Source organism: Eretmochelys imbricata, chromosome 21 (genome assembly GCF_965152235.1).
Source record: "Eretmochelys imbricata isolate rEreImb1 chromosome 21, rEreImb1.hap1, whole genome shotgun sequence".
Lineage (NCBI taxonomy): Eukaryota > Metazoa > Chordata > Testudines > Cheloniidae > Eretmochelys > Eretmochelys imbricata.
In genome coordinates, this window is record NC_135592.1 from 7,916,268 (window position 1) to 7,938,907 (window position 22,640).

The window sequence follows — 22,640 nt, forward strand, 5'->3', positions numbered from 1 at the left end:
CAGTTGCCCGGATGTTGCGGGACGGCCCCGCCCACTCTCCCCTTGCGACAGCCTGAGCCCTGTCAGGTCAATGGGAGTTGGCCGCGGGCGCGCGCCTCACAGGCTCGTGTGGGTCTCGCGCCGGGTGGGCGGTTTAACCGTCGCTCTCGCGGCTCCGACGCCATTTTGCTCTCGCTCCTTTAGGCGAGGCGGCCGGCCGGGCTGGCCTGGGTCCGCGGGCGGGCTGGGCTCTATGGTGCCGCCGCGGGCCTGAGGGGACTGCCGGCCCGCTGCACTATGGAGCCCTGCCCGAGAGGAGACTGCAACGCCGCTAGGAGATCCCGAGCTTCCGCAGGCAGCAGCTGGATTCCGGCGCCGGAGAAGCGGCCGGGCCGCAGGGAGCGCTGAGGAGCCCCGCTATGGAGCCGAGGAAGCGGGAGCAGGCGAGCCCCGGGCTCGGCCAGGCCAGCTCCCGGTTAGGACTCACCTGGCTGAAGCTCGGCCCCTGTCCCCCGGCTCCTGACGTTGCGGCCCAGCCCCAGCTCAGCGCCCCCTTCTCCTGGCTGCGGCTCTTCTCGCAGCTGCTTTCCCCGCTGCCCGGTCTCCTCCAGCGGCTGCTGCCCGGCCAGGGCCTGAGCAGCGCCCTGTGCCCCGCGGCGGGGGAGCCTCCCGCGGGGGCATCTCAGGCCGCGAATCTTCTGCTGCTGTCCGAGGCCAGCGCCTCACTGAGTTGGGCCGACGGGCATCTGCACGGCGCCCCGGAGATGCGCCGGAAGAGTAGCCTGGAGCCTGCCCAGCCGCTGTGGGGAGCTGGGCTGGTGCGGAGCGGCCTGGCCCCGCTCAGCGTCCGGCAAGTGGACCTGGTCTCCTACATGCTGGGCCCCGGCGGCAGTCTGGGGTCCGGCTACGGCCAAGCTTGCTGCACCGACAAAAGCCACCTGCCCCAGCCCTTGAGCGCCGAGCTTCCCGCGGACGGCTGGCGAGGACCCCCATCGCGGGAGGGGCTGCCAGAAATCCAGCACCTCCGCACCAAGCGCTTGGAGTTTCTCCAGCAGCAGCAGCTGGCGACTAATTGCTTGGCCGTGCCTGACCCGGACCATGGCTACCACAGCCTGGAGGAGGAACAGCAACACAGGGGTAACAGCCAAGAGGCTGGGATGCTGAGAGGCCCTGAGGAACTGCCTGAGCACAACATAGTGGGGCAAGCTGGAGACAGCCCCCTAGAACAGGAAGTATGGCGTCCTGAGAAGGAGGCAACTGAGGAAGCGCCCATCTCGGAAGAGGATGAAGATGAGGATTCTGATATAGAGCAAGACCTGCCAGTGTCATCCAGGCCTGCCTGTGCTAACAAACTGATAGACTACATTATCAGGGGCAGTTCCAGTGGAGAGGAAAGTTCAGAGGGTGAGGAAGACTGGGATGGGGATGATGATGGGTTTGATAGCGAGGGGTCCCTCTCAGATTCAGACTCAACTAGCCAGGATAGTGAGAGCCAGCACCTCTGGAACTCCTTCTGCAGTTTGGATCCTTACAATCCTCAGAACTTTACAGCTGCTATTCGAACTGCTGTTAATAATTCAGAGAAGGTTTTGTCTGGTGAGTCATATGTAGAGGAGGATTCTTCATGGGCTGAAAGCCTTCCTGGCTCTCCTGCCCTCAGTTCTGAAGAGGATGATGAATGGGAGTGTAATAGTGCAGATGAGGAAGATAATTTGAAACTTTGGAACTCATTCTGTAACTCAGATGATCCCTATAACCCCTTCAATTTCAAGGCACCATTTCAAACTGCAAAAAAGAAAGGGAAGCATGACTTAGAAGGAGCATCAGGGCTGTGTATGGTCAGCTCTCAGTGCAATCTCTTATTCACCTGTCAGGTGCAGCTGCTGGAGAACCATAACTGTGGGGTCTCAGATATTGTGCAGCATGGCATTCTTTTTGGAGAGAAACATACAAGTACCAAGAGAAAAAAGGTATATTTCATATTCATGTACTTATGTACTGGTATTGTGGTACAGTTGAACCTTAAAGTTAAGAACATCTTTGGAGTGGAGGTTATTCATAACTCTGAAATGTTCATACCTCTGAACAAAACGTTATTCTTTCAAAAGTTTACAACTGAACATTGACTTAATACAGCTTTGAAACTTTACTATGCTGAAGAAAAATGGTGCTTTTTACATCTTAATTTAATGAACAAGCACAAAGTGTTCTTACCTTGTCAAATCTTTTTTAAACTTTCCCTTTATTTTGTTACTAGCTTCTGTGTAACACAGTACTGTACTGTATATGCTTTTTTGGTCTCTGCTGCTGCCTGGTTGTGTACTTCCAGTTCCAAATGAAGTGTGTGGTTGAGCAGTCAGTTGGTGTTCCTAACTGAGGTTCTGCTTTAGTGCCTAGGCACCTCACTCAGGATCAGGGGTCCATTGGTTAGGACAGTAGGTGAACACATAAGGAGATATTCTGGCCCTTTGAAGTCATTGGTGGCAGGACTTTTACCCATAGCAAGAGATGATCCCTCCCCCCAACAAGCTTAGAAGCTAATTGTTCAATTAATATTTGAGTGTACATTGTTGTTTGCCATTTTATCAAAAACTTGATGTGTTGGTATGATGTGAGTTAACAAAGTTTTGTTTCCGTAATCCTCTGAGTTCTGGAATTTAACTTTCATTTTAAAGCAGGGTTTCCTTGTACTTTCTGCTTTCTGACACTGTCTACTGTTTTTGTTTTTATTTTTCTTCTGGCAGTATCAGGAAGCATTAAGGATTTAGTAAAGATTCCTTGTTTTCTTTTAATCTTTTCTTAACAAAAAAAATTAATGTGACATACAAATGTTTGTATTTGTGTCAGGCCCTTATTTGCATTTTATAAATTATCCAGAAATTATCTCTTCAGATTGTAGCCAAGTTACTTTTAGACTAGTTTGTGTAAGAGCACATAGTCATTTTAATCATACTTCTCGTGCAGTGAGAGGAAACTGTTTAATACTATAAAAAGAAAAGGAGTACTTGTGGCACCTTAGAGACTAACCAATTTATTTGAGCATAAGCTTTCGTGAGCTACAGCTCAGTTCATCGGATACATTCAGTGGAAAATACAGTGGGGAGATTTATAAACACAGAGAACATGAAACAATGGGTGTTAGCATACACACTGTAATGAGAATGATCAGGTAAGGTGAGCTATTACCAGCAAGGGGTGGGGGGGAGGAAGTACCTTTTTTCTTAACACTTGGTAACAGAAGTCAAGAACTTAGTTCTTATAGAGACTTTCCAAACAGTCTGAGTCTTTTAAAAATGCATCGTAACACTTCTATTGAGTTTAAATGATAGCAACAATTCTTACTAGTGAGATTGAAGTATTCTTATAGTAATCCAAGGAATTAGTTAAAATATTTTAACACCATACTTGTAAATACAAATAGACAAGTATGGAGATCTGTGTATGGGTTCCCTGGTTTTGCTACCAAGTCTCTGAGGAGTTGGCTTGCTAGATGGATGTTGATCTTGTGTACTAGGATTTAGCTTAAATAGCTGTCTAAAAAGTTAACCATTACTTTTAGGCTAGTATAGATTGAGTCCCTTTACAAGCATATTGTAAAATGGTGTCAAATTTTGCAAACCCCATATAAGGGTTTGTAAGATTGAGTTCCATGATACTGTAACAGCTTATCAAAATAGATGAAACAAGTAAAATCTGTTTTTGTAGTGGTCATAGTGTATGGCCATTTTGTGATTACTTTGAGAGCCTGGCTTGGGGGCATTCTGATTTTCAAGGCTTGTGCCCTGCAGCTTCATGAACAGCCCAATTTCCCAGTCCTTCACCTGTCATTCCAAGTACCTTTTCTTCCAGACATGATCTGATCAGATTGTGATTTGAAGTAGTTTGCCAGCTTTTCCTTATAGGAGAAAGGAGAGCATTTCCCTTATGAGCACCTCCCTGAGGTTTGACTAGGGAGAACTACATCTCCAATCTTCTCTCCCTCACCATCTTATGATGGTTGTATTTTTAACTTCTGCTAGGTCAGGGAGTGGCATTTTGTACTTCCTGACTCACCTAGCATCAGGTGCTACTGCTTGTCTTATTTTAGTTTGTTTTTAACATCTCTACTTTAAAATCTTTATTTTAGAAATTATATTTCTATTCTTAGGTTTCTTTCCCCTGACAATAGCAGAATTTTTGCAACAGCAAACTTGCTGGGAGATGGGAGCTTGAGGTTGATAGTTTTCTTTGGATGCTGTTGACCCCACCCTTTCCTGCTGCTGGGATGGAATATATAAACTATGGCTGTTTGAGCCTAAAACTATATGTATATCTAAGTTAGCCTTTACCATGATTATCGGAATTTAGCATTTCCGCTATTTAGCAGAAAGTAGCTCGACCTGTGTCCATTTCTAGTATACTTTTGAAGATGAAGCGAAGGATTAGAGGGCCTATAGCACATAACTGCTCTCTGATCAGATTGAGTCCTATTCCTTTAAAAGAGTAGAGCCATCTAGATCAGCCTTCGCATTTTCTGAGCCATAGCTCAAAGGTGAGTTTGAAGGAGCGCCCCCTAATGATATGTCAACACTCGAATAAAAGACCCAAGGCAGGGCTGTGGCTAACTGTGGCTTGGCAGGGGTCATCTCGGGTCCCAAAGCTCTGGCTCCTCTCTGAGCCTGAAGGCTTACATAGCAATTTGACAGTCAGCTGACCTGGGGCAGGCACTAATGAATTGCTGTGAAGATGAACTTCCCTACAGTCACTTGGGGTACATGTGTATATGTCAAAAGTCCAGCTCTTAGGATTTCACTGTAAAGTCCCACTTCATAATTTGAAACTCTTCAAATTAGGTGTAACTGCATTTTAAAAAAATTAGCTGAGTTGCAGCAGCAAATTAACATTAAAAACTTAATGCAAATTTAACACTGAATAGCTTTTCATTCTGTTTTGTGGAAACAGTGAAGACATGAGACTGAAAAAAGATTCTAGAAAGTGACTCATTTTAGAGGCAACCATTTCGTGCAAAGTGCACTTCGTGTAATGTTGAAAGTATACTTAACACTTTATAATGGACAGTATGTTAGACAAAGATCGGAATCCTCACCTGAAGGGTTTAGTTTTAAAGAGTATGCACGTATACTACATAGCGCATACACATACAAAGTGGCTAGTGGATATTGCAGCTGGAATGTTTTCATATAGTAGCAACTTTTAGTTTAATGTCAGTGTAGTTATGTGCAAATTAACTCCAAGTAGATATTTACTTTCTGTTCTTCGATTATACTTTATTTTTTTGTCTTTGTGTAGGCATTCTAAAGAGCCACATAGTGCACTTATATAAAGGTTCCTGTACTTATTCTTTTATCTTCAGTATCTTGCTGCATGTCAGATGAAGGCTTTTAAAAATGTTATTGGAGTGCATGAAACTTGAATTTTTAGGACCACCTTACCTATTTCACTTGTTTGCAGTGGTAATTTAGATATAGTAATTTTCAAACAATTTTCAAACCTTTTACGTAATCCTTCCTAGTAACACAGTGAATGAACAATGATCTGTATGCAATATCTAGCTTGATATTACAAAAGTTGATAATTGTACCCAAGGGCGTGTCGTAGACTGATGTAAAGGGGATGAAATTAGTAGGCCACAAAGGGACAGGCTGATGTAACTATCCAGTTTATTTGAAAGCAGATATTTAATTAGGTATGGCTGGTCTATTACCCAAAGATTGCTAAAAAGTGCCAGAGGGTTTTAGACAAATCACCTTGTGCAAATTGTGCAAATCACCTTGAATAATTTAACATACAACATTGTGTTCATTTTCCTGTTCAGGTTTTAAAAACTTGAAGACCCTTTAATTTATAGGGGAACAGGGTATCTGTTATTAACACACTATGTTGAATTAACTAAAGATTTGACTTCCAATGGGGAATTAAAGCTAAAACGGAGTTTTCTGGACTAGTTTTAAGACTATGATGACTCTTTTTGATCAGTCATTGTATGATCCCTTTGATAAATAGCCCAGTAGGTCACTACATAGAAGCTTTATCTTCCTCACTGCCAGTGCTCAAAGTGTACACCGGTGTGGGGTGAGGGTGGCAATGGTAACTGAAACCTCCTGGAAGTAGCCTTGAGGAAGTGTAAAACTAAGGCTTGTGCACACTGGGGATTTCAATCTTTGGCACCACCGGAGTAAATGCCCAGTGTAAGGCAAAGCTGCAGCCTGCACCAGTGTGCTTTACTCCTGTTTCAAGCAGGGATAAGAACACAAGTGCATATAGCCTCTTTGCCTGTTTGAACTGGGATAACTCCGTAGTGTAGCTATGCTGGAGGCTGTCACTGATGGCTGTTCCTGGTACGAAGTATGTAATTTTAAGAGGTACAAAAAATTATTCTAGGCAATTTCTGCATTTACATTACTTTAACTTGCAATTGACAAAAAGCTGGATGACTTTGAGGTTGCAAATGAAGTGCTTCTTGGATGACTTTGAGGTTGCAAATGAAGTGCTTCTTGGCTGAGTGGCTAGCTTTAAAAAAAAAATTAAGCAAGTTTATACAGCTTAAGTTAAACTTCTGACAGACTCACATTGCCCCTCTTGTGGTTTTATTTGAGTACAGAATCCATTTGCATTGGAAATGCCTTTGTCTAGATGTTGGCACCAAAGGTTTTGCCTTTTTGTTAAATTATAGAAGCTCTTTTTCTCTTGAAGGATTCCATAGTAGCTATGTCAGTCATACATTTTTGGGGGACGGAGGGGGAGGAGAGAGATGCAAAGAACAGCTTCTCAGTGAGAATGTTTTGCAGAGTATAAGGGCCTGTCTACACTTACAGCACTGCAGTGACACAGCTGCGGCGCCTAGAGCTTCTCCCATTGGCATGGGTACTGCACCTGCCTGAGAGGCGGTAACTAAGTCCATGGGAGAAGCCCTTCCGTTATTGTAGCATTGTCTGCATTGGGAGTTAGGTCAGTATAACTGTTTCACTTGGGGATGTGGATTTGCAACACCTGAGTAATGTAGTTATACTGACATAAGTTTGTAGTGTAGATCAGGGCTGATTGTTCAAAGTGGAGTGTTTCCAAGAAATTGGAATTAATACACTTGTTCTGAATATTGCTATGGGATCTTTAATGACAAAGAGTCAGGGCTTCAGGTTTAAATTGCATCTGAAAGACTGACCATAGCAAAACGAAGAGGTACATAATTAGATACTGTATGTTGAGTTTAAAGTACAGTATGGCATTCATTTTAGCCTATTAATAGCTAAGATCAGAAGGATAATACAGTAGTTAAATCTTTAAAATAGTATTTGGCTAGGTGGTGAGCTAATACTATGATTCGAAATATTTTGTTTGAATTTTAAATATAATGAAAATGTTGTATAACCATTATGGAAGGGGACACTGCCTCTGTTTTAGTAGCATGCCTGTCAAAGGTTTGGTCATAGCTTTAAAGATATACTTATTTGCTGCATCATGAAGCTTAGGGTTGTGACATTTGAAAATACCATTACTGTAATTTCAAAACTCTGTTCGTGGTATTTAAATAGACATGCTGAATTTGCTGAGAGTCCTAAATAACTGATCTGTGTTGTCCTAGCCATGTAGCAATAAGAGTGCCGCTTCCTTAATTTTAAAAACTGTATGACATCCTCTTCTCTATATTGATGTGGGGCTTCTTGTTTACACTTTAGTACCCATACAGTCTATTCAGAACAGTACACAACTTAAGTAACCTTCAGGAACTAAGTTATCCTGTTTTTACCTTTGTAAAGAGAAACTAAAATACACCGATTTAAAAACAGGCTTGTGTTGTCATAGTCCAATGTTAGTGTAAAGACCACGCTGCACAAGTCAGTCAACATTGAATTATGTTTTCAGTAGGTTTTTTGGAACAGTTCTTAATTTAAGAGCCCTCATGGCAAAATATGGTAACAGTAACTGCAAATACTAATTAAGAATGAGATTGCTTTGCGTAAATGATTGTCCAGTGCTTTAATACAGTGGCTCTCAACCAGGGGTCCGGAGCGCCCTGGGGGCCCACAAGCAGGTTTCAGGGGGGTCCACCAAGTAGGGCCACCATTAGACTTGCTGGGGCCGAGGGTAGAAATCCAAAGCCCCACCACAAGGAGCTGAAGCCCAAACCTGAGCGACTTAGCTTTACGGGCCCCGGGTGGCATGGGGCCCTGATCAGTTGCCCTGCTTGCTACCCCCTAATGCTGGTCCTGGTTTTTATATGCAGAAAAACAGTTGTGGCACATATGGGCCATGGAGGTTTTTATAGCATGTTGGGGGGAGGGCCTCAGAAAAAGGTGGAGCACTCCTGCTTTAATAAATATCTTATCTCTTATAGGTAACATTCCTTGAAGAAGTTACTGAGTATTATGTAAGCAGTGAAGAAGATCGGAAAGGACCCTGGGAAGAACTTGCACGGGATGGATGCAGGTTCCAGAAACGAATTCAAGAAACAGAAGATGCTATTGGATACTGCTTAACCATAGAACATAGACAGAGGATATTTAATAGACTCCAGGAAATATACACCCCTACCCAGATATAACACGACACAATATAACATGAATTCAGATATAGCGCAGTAAAGCAGCGCTCTGGAGGGCAGGGCTGCGCACTCTGGCGGATCGGCACGTCCGCGTATCTGGCTCTGACATGCAGCTCTGAGCGGCGTGTTAAGGCGGCCGGGCCGGGGCCGAGGGGTTGGATAAGGGGCAGAGGGTCTCGGGGGGCGGTCAGGGGGCAGGGAGATGTGGGGGAGGTTGGATGGTTCGGAGGTTCTGGGGGCAGGGCGGTCAGGGGATGGGGAATAGGGGCATTGGATAGGGCATGGAGTCCCGGGGGGCCTGTCAGGGGCAGAGGTGTGGATGGGGGTGGGGCAGTCGGAACAGGGAGCAGGGGGGTTGGGTGAGGCTGGGGTCCTGGGGGTGATTAGAGATGGGGGGGTTTCTGGAGGGGGTGATTGGGGACAAGGAGCAGGGGGGCTTAGATAGGGGTTGGGGTCTTGGGGGGGTTCTCTGGAGGGGTCAATCAGGGGACAAGGAGCGGGGGCTTGGATGGGTCGGGGGTTCTGAGGGGCCAGTCAGGGGGTGGGAAGTGACTATTAATAATGGAAATGCTCGAGGCCAAAGCAAGTTTGATATAATGCAGTTTCGCCTATAATGCGGTAAGATTTTTTGGCTTCTGAGGACCGCATTATATCTGGGTAGAGGTGTACTACAAAAGGTTTGATGTTTTCTAGCCCCCTAAATTTGGTAGCCCTGCTACCCTACTGTTCCTATAACAGGGAGCTAAGCATAACTTTAATACTGCTTCCAAATTTAATGTTCAGCCAATAAAATATACCTAATTATGTCCAGTTTTGACATGGAAACAAAAAATACCTTGGTCAACTTGAAGAATAAGAGTGGTGTAATTGTATTGCTCTGAAAGCAGTTTGTATCTCAACTGTTCAGGTAAAATCCAGTCCATAAATGCCTTTTGTACACACTGTCCGTCGCTACAACCGATTGGATGGTTTAGTGAGGTCCTCGGATCGGCCCTGCTAGGGTCGGTCATGGCTATGGTGGAGTACCGAGAAGATGGTCAAACTTGACTATCTAGGGGAAGTAAAAGTTGTAACAAGGTTTCCATAGGTGAACTTAATGAAGGGTCATTAATGGGGTGCGTGGGGAGCGACAGGACCGGGGTGGGCAACTGACCCTGGACCGGGGGAGGTGGAACTCAATGCAGGTGTGTGGCCGGGATGGTGCACGAGGGGAGGGAAAAAGTCAGTGGCCCCAGTCATGTCCACCTCCCAGTCATGCTGGGAACAGAGTGAAACCCTGGATCCCTGGGAGAGGGCAAGGCCACAGCAGCACTTTCTCAGCGGGCCTTCTGGGACGATGCCCCCTGAGGTCACGCAGAGCTGGCTGGTGGGTGCCGGGCAGCACTCCGTATGCCGTCCATCACTGCCTGCCTACCCCATAGGTCGGAAGCGGCAAGGGAGAGCACCCCAGAGGGATTGGAGCAGTTTCCCTCAACCAGGAGCTGGGTACCTAGCGCGCTCTGTGAGCTTTGCGGCCCAGGGAAGGCGGTGGTTCAAAGACTTGTGTGGCGCATGCCACCCACCCCTATCCCCCCCCAGTCCACGGGAAGCCCAGGAGGGAGAAGGGATACCCTGCTTCCCTCTCTGCTGTGTCTCTGTGTGCCTCTGTCTGCCATATGTAGGAGAAGAGTGGCTATTAAGTTGGAATTTTGCACTTTTGAAAAAACAAGAATCTGAAATATTTATAGGGTTCAAAACCCAATGATTACAGTTCTGATTTAAAGTTTGAATTGGTAGTTGCTGCAGTTCAGTTGTCTTTTTCTCAACTTCTTTTTTTATTTTTCCTGCTAATTGTATTAGTTAACAGTGCTTGGTCTCCTTCTCAAGAATTCAGTTTTGCTTATCAGGTTTTTTCTTTGTTACATAACACCTTTGATAATGTATGTATTTAAATATTTTGAACTAAAGCTGGATTTCAGGAGAGCTGAAAACTACCAGTGCTGCTGTTCTTGTGTTTTCTAAATATAAAATTCTTGCCTGGTACTTATCAAAGCTAGTTGTGCAGTAGGTCCAGGTTCTTTCAGAGCTCTGGAAAGCTCTGTTACCCTGATCAGCATATGCAACATGTAGTACATGTACTGATGTTGAGGGTGACAGTCTGAGCCTAGACTGTATCATGGGCAGGCATCTGCCGGTTATGCTTTAGTTTTCACTTTAACAGCTTGTGGCAGTTGACCTGCAAAGGACAGTGAAAAGCGGAATTCTACATCAGGTTCTTGGCCTTTTGAACCAACTCGTCAAGCTCTAAAGCTACATCCAAGTACATACGTTCTTTACAGAAAACAAGTATTAATACCACCCTGCCTCAGCACCTCCACTTAACGGATAGTATAAAACCATATACATGGAAACTGACAGTTAAGATGTCTCCAATTGAAGAAAAATGCATTCTTTAGTCACGTTCTAAGTTTACGATTTCAATCGGAAGCTATTTATTCTTTTAAACTAGTAATCTTTCTTTATTTGAATGAAGTTGAATATTGCTCAAAAAGACAGTAAGATATACTGTCTTCCTGTAAAATTAAAGGTCTACTTTATTGTAGAGCTTGTCTGATAAACTTGAATAGCCATAAAATTGGCTATACAGAAACTATACACCAACCTTGTTCGGGGTTTTTTTAATCCCTATTAAGCAAGCATGAATTGGATTGCCTTTTCCTGCAAATTGTCTTAAATTAGTGTGTCCTGGTGAAATCCTCTTGAATCTTTTTTGGCATTTCAGCTTCTAGCAATTTAAGAAATGATCTCAGGTCAAATTTAAACCCAAAATTGGGTTATGTAAAAACTTACAAAACATAAAGCTAGTAGAACTGCTTCCATGATTTAAAAAAAAAATTCCAATGGCAACAACTCTTAAACCACCAGTTTCCCTACAGTGCTTGCAAGCCAAACAGTGTGATAGTGAGAGGAAGGATGGTCTTGTGGTTAAAGCACACGAGATCCCATTCTTTTCTCAGCTCTGCCAGTCTCCCTCTAGGTTCGGACAAGTCACTTTTTTGCCTTGATTTCTCTGTAAAATTAAGAATGCTCCCTTGCCTCAAAGGGTTGTGTGAGGTTTTAATTCATTAGTATTTGTTAGTGTTGTGAGATCATGTGAAAGACAGCATTATAGGAATATAAATATTGACTCAATGGGGAAAGAACTAGAAAGGAGCTCAAAAGTGAAGCTGACTAGTGGGTTTTCATTGTCCCTAATTAAGTAAAATTAGACTAAAATTCTGTCAGTTTTTAATGTAAGGAATCTGCTTAATTTTCAACCTGACAGCATCTCAATCTTTTCCATACATCTTCATCATAGCAATAAACATAGTTTTCATTGAGGTACATATCTGCATAGGTAAGCACTTCGAACTAAATTGCTGTCCCCTTCAAAGCATTAGGTGCAAAATGAAAAGAGGGGGATTCTGGCACTAACCTCTCAGCCATAGAAATCCAAAAATAAAATCCCTAAACAAAAGCAAACCAATTTTAGTTATCTATTCTCTTTCCTTTCTCTACAACATATCTTAAAATAGTAATGAAGGATGTGGAAGGCTGTTTTTTGTATGTATAAGTGTTTCACTAAAGAACACCTGTTAATTTTGAACTTTAAATCAAAGCTGTAATTATCAGATTTTATTTTTATATAATTTTAGAGAGGTGAAGTTAGAAGCCTGACAACCTTCTAAATTGGATTTATACAGATTTTAATTGATTTGATTGTATCCAATTTGTTGGGTTTTTATATCTAATGTTATATTTCTGTATATAATAAAATTATTCAGAACTAATGTGTAAATTGAAATAAAGATATTTGCAAGATAGTGCCAAGTTGTTTGTCTTTGAAGGGTATTACATGAGGTATGAGGGGTGGAACTGCAAACAGTCTGCTAAACATCTATATGTAACTTGTACCCTTGTTTCAGACAGTAGCTGTGGTCCAGTAAAAACTATAAATGTGTATAGAATTTTGATGTGCAGCTGTTGTAAAAGAGAAATACAGTGCTTTGTTTTCCTTTAACAAGCTTGTTTTATTTGATATGTGAGCAGTTTTGTGCTGTTATTTCTTAAACTAAGCTGCTATGGGCTTGATCAGAGGTTGGAGAGATCTTAAGGAAAACAAAGTGATGTAAAAGTGACATTGGTGATTCAGAAGTTGTCACTCTTCACTCTGACCCAATAGCTCTGCGTGGTGGTAAGGGATACTCTGTAGCTGAAATGTCTACCTTTTGGCCAAAATATAAAGTTTAGGGTCCAGGCTACATGCAGTCAAGATCTTGTGTCCCTTTTTGGAACAGTAGGGTTTTAATCTTGATCAGATTTCTATTTGGATAATACATTTTGTCTGCTGAAATTCCCCTTGTAGTTGACACTGGATGTAGTATACATACTTCTCTCGTCAAGATATGTAGTATTATGCTGTTAAACAGCTGTTGTGTTTTAATAGTGAAGTGAATATATATAAAGTATCTCATGTTTCAGAGTAACAGTCGTGTTAGTCTGTATTCGCAAAAAGAAAAGGAGTACTTGTGGCACCTTAGAGACTAACCAATTTATTTGAGCATAAGCTTATGCTCAAATAAATTGGTTAGTCTAAAGTATCTCGGGATCTTCCGAAAAAGACTTGCTCTCCCCCCCTCCTTCCATGGAATTTATTACTTGTTTTGTTTCATGAGCTAAACATCTAATGCTGCTTTAAATTAGAATCACTTATGTTTTCCATGTGTTGCTTTCTGGCATCACTGTCTAAATTTTTCATTTTCTTCTGTATGTGTTTCAACGGCTGTAATAGACCATGAATGTGTGGTGATTGGTACAGAACAGCAGGCGCACAGATCCAGAGGGTGGCTAAATTCAGTGGAGACCTAATCCATGCTAGTACCAGCCCATGTCACTGATTTCTTTTCCCCTTCCAAAAGATGGTGTATCCATTTTATGCAAACGTGCTCATGATTCCAAATTTCTTGTAGATCAAGGAAAAATATTTTGTTACACATAAAATGGGAGCGAGTTGACAATGTTATGAAAATGTATTTGGGGGGGAAGGGAGGAAAGGGGCATGATGCACCACAATGAAATGCTGTATTCAAATGTACAATATGCTTTTTAGGTAAGTGTTTATGAAGGTGGCAGTGCAAAAATCACAACTGTACAACAGCTGTTTTCTTAAAAGGGCAACAGAGGTCACTGTTGGCAGCAGAATAGAATGCACAAAATCAGGTGATGCAACTACCGTGTAAATCATGCATCAGATTTGGGACTTCTACTATTTAGTGAATGGAAGCGTTGTTAAGTCAATTGAATTAAGAGGTTCCCATCTTGAATATAGAATGCACAATTGGTCAATATAGCATAGGAAGGATCAAATTGTTTTAAAGAAGCAACATCATAGGATGCTAAAGATAGTAGGTCTGAAAAATTTGCTGAGAGGAGTGGTTTAAAAAAAAAGTTGGGTTTATGCTAATTAGTAAAATAAATTATCTGAAGGATTAATATGACTGTTTCCGATGTTTGTATTAAAGGCTTCAAATAACTACCATTTTTGCATTATCTCCTATAAAGAGGGAAGTGAGCCCTCGCTGATTCATTCAAAGAGTAATAATACTCATTTGGAATGCTTTATGAGGGAAATGCAAAACCAAAGAGTAGAAATAAATTGAGGAAGCAGATTTCAGTGCCTGGCATTGGACAAGCCTGGCAAAGCAGGAACATGGTATTACAGTACAAGTGAAAACTGTTTCAAGATGTCTTGCGTTATCAGTTACTTCATTGCTCTTCCTGTTGAAAGCATAATCTATTGATATGTAATGTCTCTTGGTAAGCAAATTCTTAATAGTGCAGATTAGTATTTGCTGCTGTTGCAGCTGTATGGGTGTAATAACCATTTTAATCTGCTTTGTGCACTTTTCAGTTATCGGAGAATTGGCAGATGTGAATAGGGAGATGGGGCAGGTCTGTGTAAACTGGAGCTTTAAGTAGGCAGATGGTGCTCTGCGCTTCCTTGCCATCTCGTGGTCCGTTCTATTCTTTGAGTGCCTCTGTTTTTAGTAAACATGGCCTGCTTGGAGCTAATGTCTGCTGCTGTTGGTGCTTTCCCTCCAGGCCATGCAGTCTGCTGACAATGGAACCTTCAGTATAAAGTCTTGATGGACATTCAGACAATTGCACTGCTCAATTGGCTGACCATTTCTAACAGCAGACTGCCATTGTGACTGTTTCAGGGGGGCTTGGTGCTTTTGGATAATGGACCTTTCAATGGTGGTTCTAGAGGCAGTGTTTCAGTAGACTGTAGATTTGAAATTTGACTCAATTTTCAATATCAAGTCAGTAGCAACAAATATGAGGAATTAATGATGTTGGCTAGGGCCAGGCATTACTGTGGGGTATCACTGTTTTCCCCCCTCGCAGCATAGAAAATGCACCTGAGTCTGAGCCCACAGCTCTCCCTGATCTCTCTTGAACCAAGATTGCCACACTTGTTTCCATAACAATGGCTTAGAGGGAAAATTATCATTCTTAGGCAGTGAGAGAGATCCTGCTCAGCTTGTGGAAATCCTTGGAAATAATACCTGAGTTAATCACAAATAGCTTATCAAATGTCCAAAAGCTATTGTCTCCACATATTCTGACAATAAATGTGTTTCTGAAAAGCTGTTTTAACCCCTTTCTCAAATGGCTCTAAGGTCTGTCTTATGGTGCAGATAATGAATAAAAATCAACACTCTAGGGTACCTTATTTAGTTGAACATAGCCTTTAATTGGTTCACGAGTCAAAAACTTTATTTTTTTCTCCTGTCTGCCAGCACATCTAGCTGCAAGCTGGAATGTGAAAATCTTGTTGGTAACTTTTTGCTTTTTATTCTACTAGTACTAAAGAGTCTGCACTTTGAATTTAGCTGATACATTAGGCAGCGCACAATTTCTTTTGCTGTCCTCTAGTTCTGTATCAGCGCACAATTTCTTTTGCTGTCCTCTAGTTCTGTATCATCTCCACAGGCCTAACAGGAGTAACTACTGACAAGTTAAACAGCTATGAATAATTGACACACGGAGTAAATATGCTAGCTGCTATTGTTACCGTTCACTCTATCAACACCAAATTCCATTTATGCATTGCTTGATATTACTACATGGAGATAGTTTTGCCCTACCAAAGAACAGGTTTCCTCAGAAAATCCACCATGTGGATGGAGGAAGGGACACTGCACAATGACTGGATCCTAATGAGTGGAATTCAGGAAAAGTTCCATTCGCACCTTTTATCCATGCTGTAGAACTGATCAGCTGTTACTGTGAAAGGAGCTCAGGTTACATCAGCTCTTGGCTGGTTGGTGGTTTCACCAATGGGGAGACAACATTTAAAAAAAAAAACAAAAACCCAACCTTATAAATGCTGGCCATTTCCCTTGGGGGAAAGAAGCACAAGAAACTATTAGTAGCAGGCATCCATCTGTTAGTGCTGCCTGATGCTACAGCACGTAATGACAGGTCTGTTGGTAACAAAAACAATTGCTACTTTCCAGTTGGCCCGGTTGTTTGAGGACATCTTGCGTTCAACACTCTTTTTCTGTCCGCTATAGCTGTGTAGAAAAGACACAAAGCTAGGGGAAAACCAGCTGTATGCAGAATGCTGTCTAATGTCTAAAATTTCAATTATAGTAATGTTAGATGCTGCAATAGTTTGTGGAACAGTTTCAGAGAGGTCATTTAAATTAGTGTTCCTTTAATTGAGGGATTTAATGCCTATAGAAGTTCCTATTTTTCCTATAAAATATCTATTTGTATTAAGTTGTACATAGAAGTTCCTATAGAATATCTGTTTGTATTAAGGTTGCACGCAAAGCCCCAGCCAAGGTCAGGGTCCAATTGTGCTTGATTCTGTACATACATACAGTAAGAGAGTCTCTGTCCTGAACAGTTTATAAGCATGTCTTGTGTATTTAGCTAAGGATGGGAGAAAGGAGTATTATCCTCATTTTATTGATGGGGAACTGAGGCCCTGTTGACACACAAACTTGCACCAGTATAAAGAGATCTCGGTTTTTAAAATTGATTTTGTTAAACCTGTGCACGCCCCTAGCAGAATACACTTATCGATGTACAACTGTTTCAGCAGTTCAGCAAGTTAAGCAGTTTAACTTGTTGGTAAATCTGCTATGTCTGTTGTAAAGACAAAATAAGCAAAGGTGTGTCCACATGTGACATGTTTGTGCCAGTTTAAATCTGTTTGCAAACGAATTTTAGTTAAATGGATGCAGCTTCTGTGTGTGGAGCAGACATGAGGCACAGAGATTAAGCAATTTGTTTATGGTCACACACAAAGTTTGTAGCAGCTGGAAACTGAACCCAGAACTAAGCGTCTGTTAAAATGTAGTTATTGTTTAGTTGAGGAACTGCACAAAAACACAATTATACAGACTAGAGCCCTCTTATAGTGAAAACACTGACCCTGTAATAGATAAGCTGTTACCAGCAGGAGAGTGGGGTGGAGGGAGAGAAAACCTTTTGAAGTGATAAACACCCATTTTTTCATGGTCCGTGTGTATAAAACATCCTCACTGCATTTTCCACTTTATGCATCCGATGAAATGAGCTGTAGCTCACGAAAGCTTATGCTCAAATAAATTGGTTAGTCTCTAAGATGCCACAAGTCCTCCTTTTCTTTTTGTGAATACAGACTAACACGGCTGCTACTCTGAAACCTGTGTATAGAGAAATTGGATGAAAGTCCTATGTTGTAATGCATCTTAATGAACAGGTTGCAATCTGTTCCAATGAAATTTCACAGAATGAAGCTTTCTGGGGGCAGGGAGCAGGGAGAGGATAAGAGGCTTCCACTGTATTTATACTTCGTGTCATTTTACTATGTCTCAGTGACCAGGGCTGCTTATTTTAAATTTTCGGTTTTAAGAAGATTGCTTCTCAGCAATGAGTTTGTTGGCCAAATCTCAGGCTCAAGCCCACTCTTCTCCCAGAGAAAAGATAGAATTTGTATTAGAGTCAGAGAAATGCTAGGGATTGGGATTTGTACTGTGAGGCTCTGGGTGGGAGAACAGGTTTACAGTGTTATCCTTGTGGAGCATCACAACTTGTGGAGGCTCCCAAATGCCATGGTGACAAGCATTGTGTAAATACAGGGATGGAGAGAGATTAGAACAAACCTAGAAAGTGTTACTTAATCATCATGCGTGGTGGTAATACTTGCCAATATAAGGCTGTTGGACATCTGCTTGGAATGCAGTTCTGTGGACTCCATCCTGCCAGCCTACGTTTTCTCCCTGTGGTTAGTATTCTACAGCTATTAGCAAAGCACAGCAGGATCAACTGCGGGCTTTACAGCAAAACTTGCAGCTGTGACGCTCCTCAACATATTAAATTTTAAGTCCTTAACAATGCAGACAGGAGTATGGAATAATTATACTTTCCATTTAGCTAGAACTTACCATCCAAAGATCTCAAAGAGGGTGAATATCATTGTCCCCATGTTACAGATGGGGAAGCCAAGCTGGGCAAATAACTTACCCAAGTCATAAAGCAAGGTGGTGGCAAAACTCGCTCTAGAATCAAGTTTCCTGACTCTCTATTCCCTGCTCTATTAACTATAATTCATGGACTCCTATATTGTCCATTACATGATATGACCTTTCAGCTAACTTACCCGTGATTTAAATTTACCTCCTCCTTATCCTCAATGGTCCCCAACATGTTTCAAGCACTGTAGAGTAGTTTAATTGCATAGGCAGTTGAATGAGCCGTATCTCTGAGGTTGAACAGAGTAACCAAACTGCATAGCAGAAATCAAGAGTGATTTTTTTAAGGGAGAGAGGTGGTCATGGTGAAATAAATTGCAAGTGTAGATTCACTTGAAATTAGGTAGGAAGAATTATTATTTAGGCGGGAATTGGGCCCATTCCCTGGGCTTAATCCTATTGTACAATTAATAGTATATTACTGAGATGCGCTAGACCCCTTATAAACACCTTATCGATACATTCCGTTGGACTGCTTGAAAATGTCTTCCTGACAAACTAGTTCTGGTGTAGAATTTTCATTCGGAGAAGAAAATCTTTTGTCCAGAAGGTGGTGCCAGAATTCCTTTATTGAAGTGCAGATTATAAATAGGTGCCTGGTTGTGACTTATTCCTCTAATCAGCATAGTCTTTCTGACACTATTAAGAAATGTGAACTCCATCCGGGGTTACTGTGAGCAAGGGTAGTCTGAGGTGTGTGTTATATTATGGCCACCATACACTGCTGAGAGCGTTACTGATATAATATGGATTTTATCTTAATAGAAATAAATAGTCAGTACCCTTTGTTAAATGTGTGTGTATATGTATGTATGTATTGCTATGCATTCATATAGTTGACAGCCTGGATATATTTTATGTCTACACGTTCGTCTGCAAGGAGCTCCAAGTGCTTTATGCATTTCTGGGGTTGACTAGCCAGTAGCACAGCATAGATAGGGGAACGTGGGCCAAAGGCAGTGGCGTGGCTCCTTCCCATACAGAACGAAATCCTGTACATCTTTAACATTCCTGGAATCTTAGTAGATAAGGTCCCAGATGAAAGATCTGCATAAAATAAACCTCAGAGCATTTGATTTATCTGCCTCAGAAGGATGAAGGGCTAAGTTTGCCCTGACAGTTTGAATTTGTGGTTCCAAGGACGGGAGGAATTTCCTACTTAACTCTTCAACCATTAAGCTGTACCTGTGTGTGTATAGCATCAGTGCTCCACCTATCACAGTCCTTTTCAACGTACTTTGACCTAAAAGAGTGACCTAGAATGAGTAGATTGCATTGCCCCCCTTTCCTTTTTTAAACTGAGCCACACACATCGCACTGCTATTCACAATCTCTGCAAGCAAAGGCTTTTAGCATTATCTAGAGGTAATCAGTGGTCAGTCTAGCCACTTGTATTACAAACCTCATTACAGTGCTGAGCTGGCTCCAGCCCCTAAACCAGAACTGGACTGCACCAAGTACGCTTGGCTGGGAAGCGGCCTCAGCACAGAAACAGCGCCGTACAGACTGGACTTCTCACCAGCTGACAGATAGCAACTAATTGGCAGAACGTCATTTCTGAGCTCCCATCCTTTCTTTTAAAAATAAGCTGTGATTGACTGCGCTCCTCCTTATGCACAGGGATGCTTGGCAAGTCTCCTCCTTTTCAGACTGCACCTCACCCTGACGTGCCCTACTATTAATGTAATTCATGCATTCTTCCCTACACCCTCCTTTTAGTACTGTAATGACACCTTTAGTACTGCAATGTCAAGGTTGCAACACACACCAGCCTATGCCAGGAAAGCTGACAGGCAGTGTGTGAGTTAACTCAGCTTTTCTCTGTATCTCCTGAGTTTTCCTGCATTTGTGTCATAGTCTTAACAGATCTGGATCTTTTTAGCTGGGAGCCCATTGATGAAGCTCTCTGAGAAAAAGTGGAATGGGGACTCCTGGGTTCTCTTCTCAAGATGTTCTGGGAAGTTTCTTCACCTCTCTGTGCCTTGATTTCTCCATCTGTCAAAAGGGCAGTAATCGGACCTACCACCAAGGCCGGTTGTGATGTTTGATGGATGTAGATCTGCAAAGTGCTTTGAAAGCCTCAGTGGACATGCTGCAGACAAGTGCAAAGTCTTACCACAACAGTAGTTTGTATGGTGCATCTGTGTGCCTGTTCACTTCCTAAGATGTGTATTTTTGGTGAAGGAATGTTTAAGGAAGGTTTTTAAAAAACCCAACACCCTGCTGGTATTTTCCCCTTGAGTTTCCATTGGATTAAGAAATAAAGAAGGGAAAAAATCTCTTGTGGAAAGTAACAAAAGTTGATTTATTCACCTGACAGGACAGAGCCTGGTGCAGCTCTGGATTCTTGGCAAGGAGAGTATTAAATCTCTCCAAAAATCCACATATTATTTACCCTGGAGTCTGGAACAGCTCATGCTGGTTCCTTATGGTAATATTGGACTAGCAAGTTCTTAATTGCCATAGGCATTTCCCCCGAGTACATAGGGAAAAGGAGCCACAGGGTGGGGGGAGAATCAGCTTACCCGGGAGAATTACCCTGGGAAGGAAGAGACTCTTTTTAAGATCAAATGAGCGTATACCACATGTTCCCTGATCCTGCAAACCCTTGTGCTTGTGTTTAACTTCTAACAGTTCCATTGAACTCAGTGGGACTTCACACCATGTTTAGTGTTAGGTCTGTGAACCAGTGTTTGCAGGATGAGGATCTGGTTCAGGATCCTGCAACTGCACAGTGAGTAGTGATGGGCCCTGCTTCTTCCTGTCATCTCCTTGATCCAGGAAGTCAATGAGTTTGAGTTTGGCCCTTGATCCAGGAAGCCATGCCATTAGGGCAAACCCCTATGCCCAGATAGAGCCCTGTTAACTTAAATAGGGTGAATCATGGGCACAGAGGTTTTACTTGTCCAGAGCAGTTTGCAGGAGTAGGGCATTAGAGAGCCTGCAAACCCTTAAGCACAAGTGGGCCCTTGCACATGTGGGGAGCCCTGTTACAGTTAATGAGGCTGCTCCCATAAGTAAAGTTACGGATGTGTAGGTTTGCAGGCTCAAGGGTGGGAAAAGAAGTTTGGGATTGAAAAATGTGATTTTTTTTTTTTTAACCTCACAGCACCTCACCTAGGATTAGGGCATCTTATGAACAGATCTCTTGTGACATTTGACTTTTAAAACCTTTCTTTTTTTTAAACTTAAACCAGCTCAAAACCCCAATCCCTGTCCCCAAGCCAACTCTGTTGTTCCCTCCTCATCTATTGAAAAAGGCTGAAACTATTTAACTTGGCCAAACAGATCACAGAATCTGTTCCTGGCCTGAAACCACATGTTCCAGATCCCAGGATCAAAAGAAGCCACGGCTGAGTCACCCCTGCTGCTGTGGTTCTAGGAGTCTGTCCATTAGAAGTGTCTGCCAAAAGTGACAGTACGCGCTGTCCCTTTGTGCACCAGCTCTAAGCACCAATCCTTAGCTGTTTATTACGATTATTCACTATTTATATTACTGTAGTACCTTGCCTACAAATCTGAAAGCATCTGGGTTGGAAGGCTCCCTGTTTGTTATTTCTGTTATGGTATGCGGCCGAGACCCTGACCCCATTGTGCCAGGTGTGGTACAGCCGCACAGTAAGAGACCGTCCCTGCCCTCCAAAGAATTTAGGGTGAAGTCAATGGGGCCGGGATTTCACTCTTGCCGTCATAGGGTGGGACAAATGAAGTAGTAGTATTCCTATTTTAACGATGGGGAACTTAGGCCCAGAGAGATTAAAGCCCCAATCACACGCTTAACTTTAGGCTCATGAGTAATGGAATTAATTTCAACAGGACTGCTACGCATAGGTGGTTGATGTAGTGAGGCCTAAGTGACTTACGAAAGGTCACACGGAACCAGGCATTGAACCCAGATCTCCCAGGGTAGCACCTTAACCGTAATGCCATCCTTCTTCTCACGACCAACATTAGCCTAGCCAATCCACCAACATGGTGGCACCTCTGTCGTGCAAAACCATCACTCAAGGACTGACTCTAAATCAAAACCAAGCTCATCCATTTCTTCAGTGCTACAGTGTGACTTATCAGACATGTTTGTCGCTCCCAGTCATTCAAAGAGCTATTGAAATGTCCCTCTCCCAGGCTTTAGGCAAGCTCCATTCCCCACAGTTTGAGCAGGGAGCTCAGCCCTGTCCAGTCCCACTCATGTGGAGAGAGAGTCCTTCATTTGTTGCATTATCTTTTTCAGACAATGTTTCAAAATGAATCTTCCCCCTACTGCCATCAGGGGTTTTGAAAAGTACTGCAGACGTGCAGCCACTTGGGATCACCTTGTTTCCAGTCTCCCCAGCCCTGTAAGAGGTGCCACCCAAACTCCACCTATCCCCTTTAAAAGAGGCTGTGAAGAGCGAGAGCGAATACCTGTTGGACAGCCCAGATACTACTGTGAATAGTAACCACGATCCCTGCATACTGCCTCCACTTGGCTTTGAGATCTGAAGAGCAGAAGAATTTGACAGTGTTTAAAGTTAACAGGAGAAGGGAGTGAAGATGTCATAACTACTCACGAGTTAATTGATAGTAATTAA

The 22,640-nt window shown here is 42.7% G+C and overlaps 1 protein-coding gene across 2 annotated transcripts; it reads left to right on the top strand.

Moving 5' to 3' along the window:
• Positions 1-246: 246 nt before the first annotated feature.
• PPP1R15B (protein phosphatase 1 regulatory subunit 15B) lies at positions 247-8,684 on the top strand. 2 transcript variants are annotated; one of them, XR_013348537.1, is made up of 3 exons: positions 247-1,383; positions 1,854-1,949; positions 8,315-8,450. XR_013348537.1 is itself a non-coding variant. In XM_077839394.1 (2 exons), the coding sequence occupies exons 1-2, from the start codon at positions 399-401 to the stop codon at positions 8,519-8,521; spliced, it is 1,758 nt and encodes a 585-aa protein (XP_077695520.1). In that variant the 5' UTR covers positions 247-398; the 3' UTR covers positions 8,522-8,684. The 2 variants fall into 2 exon arrangements, 1 of the variants encoding a protein (XP_077695520.1); XM_077839394.1 differs by having other exon boundaries at positions 247-1,949; positions 8,315-8,684.
• The last annotated feature ends 13,956 nt before the right edge of the window (positions 8,685-22,640 follow it).